We start from the raw sequence: 3,437 nt of genomic DNA, 5'->3' as shown, positions 1-3,437 counted from the left end.
GTAAACCCGGGAGGTGGAGCTTGCAGTGAGCTGAGATCCGGCCACTGCACTCCAGCCTGGGCCACAGAGCGAGACTCCGTCTCAAAAAAAAAAAAAAAATTTGTGGAATTCGACAATGTGTTCAGTATATTATAGATACAGTTCTTTGTCAGTAAAAAGAAATATAATTTTGTTTGGTTGGGGGGGTGTTTTTTGTGGGCTTTTTTTTTTTTTTTTTTTGCTTTTGCTTAGTATTCTGCTATGTGGATATAACTTTTTACTAATCTCCTTTTGATATTTAGGTTGTTCCTAATTTTTTTACCATTATAAGAAACACGGAAGTGAATATTCTTATGTATACAACTATGAAAGCATGTCCACTTCATTATTTGCTGTTTAAATTTTACCTGGGGCCATTATCTCTAGATTGCCTGAAATGCTCAGCTTGACTCCCTATCTTGGGATAAAACTACTAGAAAAATGAATTTGTAAAGCAAATTAATATATTTAACATAGATAGAGTTTCTTCAGCAATATGCTGTAAAGGCAGAGGGTGGTGGTGGTCCACAGGTTGCACTGGTTTTTTTTTTTAATGGCACATTTTTAAAACTACTGCTCATTTTATGCTTGATATAGATTTGGCGTTTACCTTTTCCTAACATATAGGCAAGCAGTAGTTATTGCTTTGTTGGTAAAAGTTGGCGTTATTTCTGAAAAGCATACATGGGAATGGCAAACTGTAGAAGCTGTGGCCACCGGACTCCAGGTAAGTAGGTGCCATCTCTGAATTCAATAGAACTTTACTATTTGTTAAGCATTTTTACATATCTCCACTAAATCTGACAACCCACAGGGTATGGGGGCTATTATCCTCACTTTACAGGTGAGAAAACAGGGGAACCCTAGAGAAATTGGCCATAATTACTAATTTGTAGCAGATACATGAATAAAACCTGGATTTCATTATTCCTAAGTCCAATTCTCTTTCTACATTTCTCTTTGTAGTCCTTGGGTAGTGAAATGCAATATACTTGATGTGACTGAGAATGAAATGTACTTTGCTAAGAAACACTTGAGGCTGACTGGATGCAGTGACTCACGCCTGTAATCCTAGCACTTTGTAAGGCCAACGTTGGGGCATCACTTGAGTCTAGGCATTCAAGACCAGCCTGGGCAACAAAGCGAGACCTTATCTCTACAAAAAATTAAAAAATAAAATACTTAGCCAGGCCCGACAGTGCATGTCTATACTCCTAGCTACGTGGGAGGCTGAAGTGGGAGGATTGCTTGAATGCAGGAATTCAAGGCTGCTACTTGAGGAAGTGCAAAATAGATTCACATTTTGGCATTTTGTCTTTTTTTGAAGAGGTCAAAAATAATTATTTTGGAAAATGGAAAAATGAATATAATCTGAGAAGAAAAAACACAGCTGTTTATCTTACCACTTTTGAAAAGCAAGTAGGGAAAGATAGCACTCTACAAAACTAGATTTAAATCCAAAGGTGACTGTTATTTTATTATTGTTCTCATAGGATTTTATTATCTGTATTGAGATGTTCCTCGCTGCCATTGCTCATCATTACACATTCTCATATAAACCATATGTCCAAGAAGCAGAAGAAGGCTCATGCTTTGATTCCTTTCTTGCCATGTGGGATGTCTCAGATATTAGAGATGATATTTCTGAACAAGTAAGGCATGTTGGTAAGTACCAGCTATTTAATTCAACCAAATAGGTTAGGTAGGATATTGAATTTCTCCTGCTAGGGCAATTTATTATCTATTTGGAGATGAAAAAAGACTTTAAAGCAGTACCACAGTGCAGGCTCATCAACTCTGGGGACTGGGAGAGGGGAAAGTGGGGAGCTTATTTTTAGAATGGTAAGTTTATAATGGTAAAAATGACTTTTGACTAACAGAAAACTTTATATTGAAGGACGGACAGTCAGGGGACATCCCAGGAAAAAATTGTTTCCCGAGGATCAAGATCAAAATGAACATACAAGCTTATTATCATCATCATCACAAGATGCAATTTCCATTACTTCTTCTATGCCACCTTCACCCATGGGTCACTACCAAGGGTTTGGACACACTGTGACTCCCCAGACTACACCTACCACAGCTAAGATATCTGATGAAATACTTAGTGATACTATAGGAGAAAAAAAAGAACCTTCAGATAAATCCGTGGATTCCTGAACAGTATGGAAAAGCAAACTGTGCGACCATTATATTGTATCATTACCTGGAGTCCCATGGATTTTGTGCTTGGGACAAACCATAAATGATGGAAACTGTCAACACAAAAATAGCTGCAAGCCAGGTACAACTACTGAATTTATATATGTAAGTTTTGTATATCAAAAATAATTGGTCTAAATTTCCTAGACTTAGACTTGATTTCTTAACATTAGAGTATCACATACTCAAATGGTAGACAATGACCCCAACTAAATTTTCCTGATGTTACACTGCTTTATCAAGAGGATGAACTTTTTTTTTTTTGGAGACGGAATCTTGCTCTGTCACCTAGGCTGGAGTGCAGTGGCGCAATCTCGGCTCACTGCAAGCTCTGCCTCCCGGGTTCACGCCATTCTCCCGAGTAGCTGGGACTACAGGCACTCGCCACCATGCCCGGCTTTTTTTTTTTTTTTTTTATAAAGTAGAGACAGGGTTTCACCGTGTTAGCCAGGATGGTCTCAATCTCCTGACCTCGTGATCCACCCACCTCGGCCTCCCAAAGTGCTGGGATTACAGGCGTGAGCCACTGCGCCCGGTTGAGAATGGACATTTTTTTAAAAAATCAGTACTTCCTACCACTGCTGCATGAGTATAATGCTCCAGAATTATCAGAAAGCATAATGCAGAAATACAAATTAGTGGAACTTAATCATGTGCCATATAAGCTTACCTAACAAGCAGTTATATCTCTTAATTCTCAACTGAATGTCTTTCAATAAATAAGAATTTATCATTTATTTTCTGCAACATTTTTATGTCTCATTCTTTAAACATTAAAAAACCTTAATATTTTAACAAACATTTTTTGATTAGAGGCACAGTGAAAAAGAGGTCAAAAAAAAAAAAGTACTACTTTTCGTCAGTGCTATTAAAGGTGGCAGCAAATATAAATCTTGGCTGAATGGTCTTAATTACTCATTAAACCACAGTCAGAAGATATATAGGTGCTATTTGGGAAAACTTTATTACCTATGATGGGGTTTCTCTAATTGCTAATCACAACCCCACTGGGTCATGTTTGACATTTTATAATGAAAATAAAATAGAAAGTGCCATAGTATGTTACAGAAAGCAAAGATGAGTATTGTTTCTCAAAGCCTTTGCTTTATGTATTTATACACATATTCATATATACATATACAGAGACAGATATAGTGGTTCACAGTAATTATACAAAGTCTATTCTGTCCACTATTATAAACATTTCTATTAAA

General features: G+C 37.0%; 1 protein-coding gene across 1 annotated transcript in view; it reads left to right on the top strand.

The window, feature by feature from the left end:
• Nucleotides 1–3,109, top strand: part of TMEM184C (transmembrane protein 184C) — a 21,064-nt gene extending 17,955 nt beyond the window's left edge. Inside the window, exons 8-10 of the mRNA XM_011956713.1 lie at nucleotides 646–745; nucleotides 1,512–1,683; nucleotides 1,916–3,109. Coding sequence (XP_011812103.1) covers nucleotides 646–745; nucleotides 1,512–1,683; nucleotides 1,916–2,181 — 538 coding nt within the window. The 3' untranslated portion in view covers nucleotides 2,182–3,109. The remainder of the gene's footprint in view (nucleotides 1–645; nucleotides 746–1,511; nucleotides 1,684–1,915) is intronic.
• The last annotated feature ends 328 nt before the right edge of the window (nucleotides 3,110–3,437 follow it).

This window comes from Colobus angolensis, unplaced genomic scaffold (assembly GCF_000951035.1).
Source record: "Colobus angolensis palliatus isolate OR3802 unplaced genomic scaffold, Cang.pa_1.0 Scaffold111, whole genome shotgun sequence".
In the NCBI taxonomy this organism is placed as follows: Eukaryota; Metazoa; Chordata; class Mammalia; order Primates; family Cercopithecidae; genus Colobus; species Colobus angolensis.
Note: the sequence above shows the minus strand (reverse complement) of the source record. Positions and strands in the feature narration are given on the sequence as shown.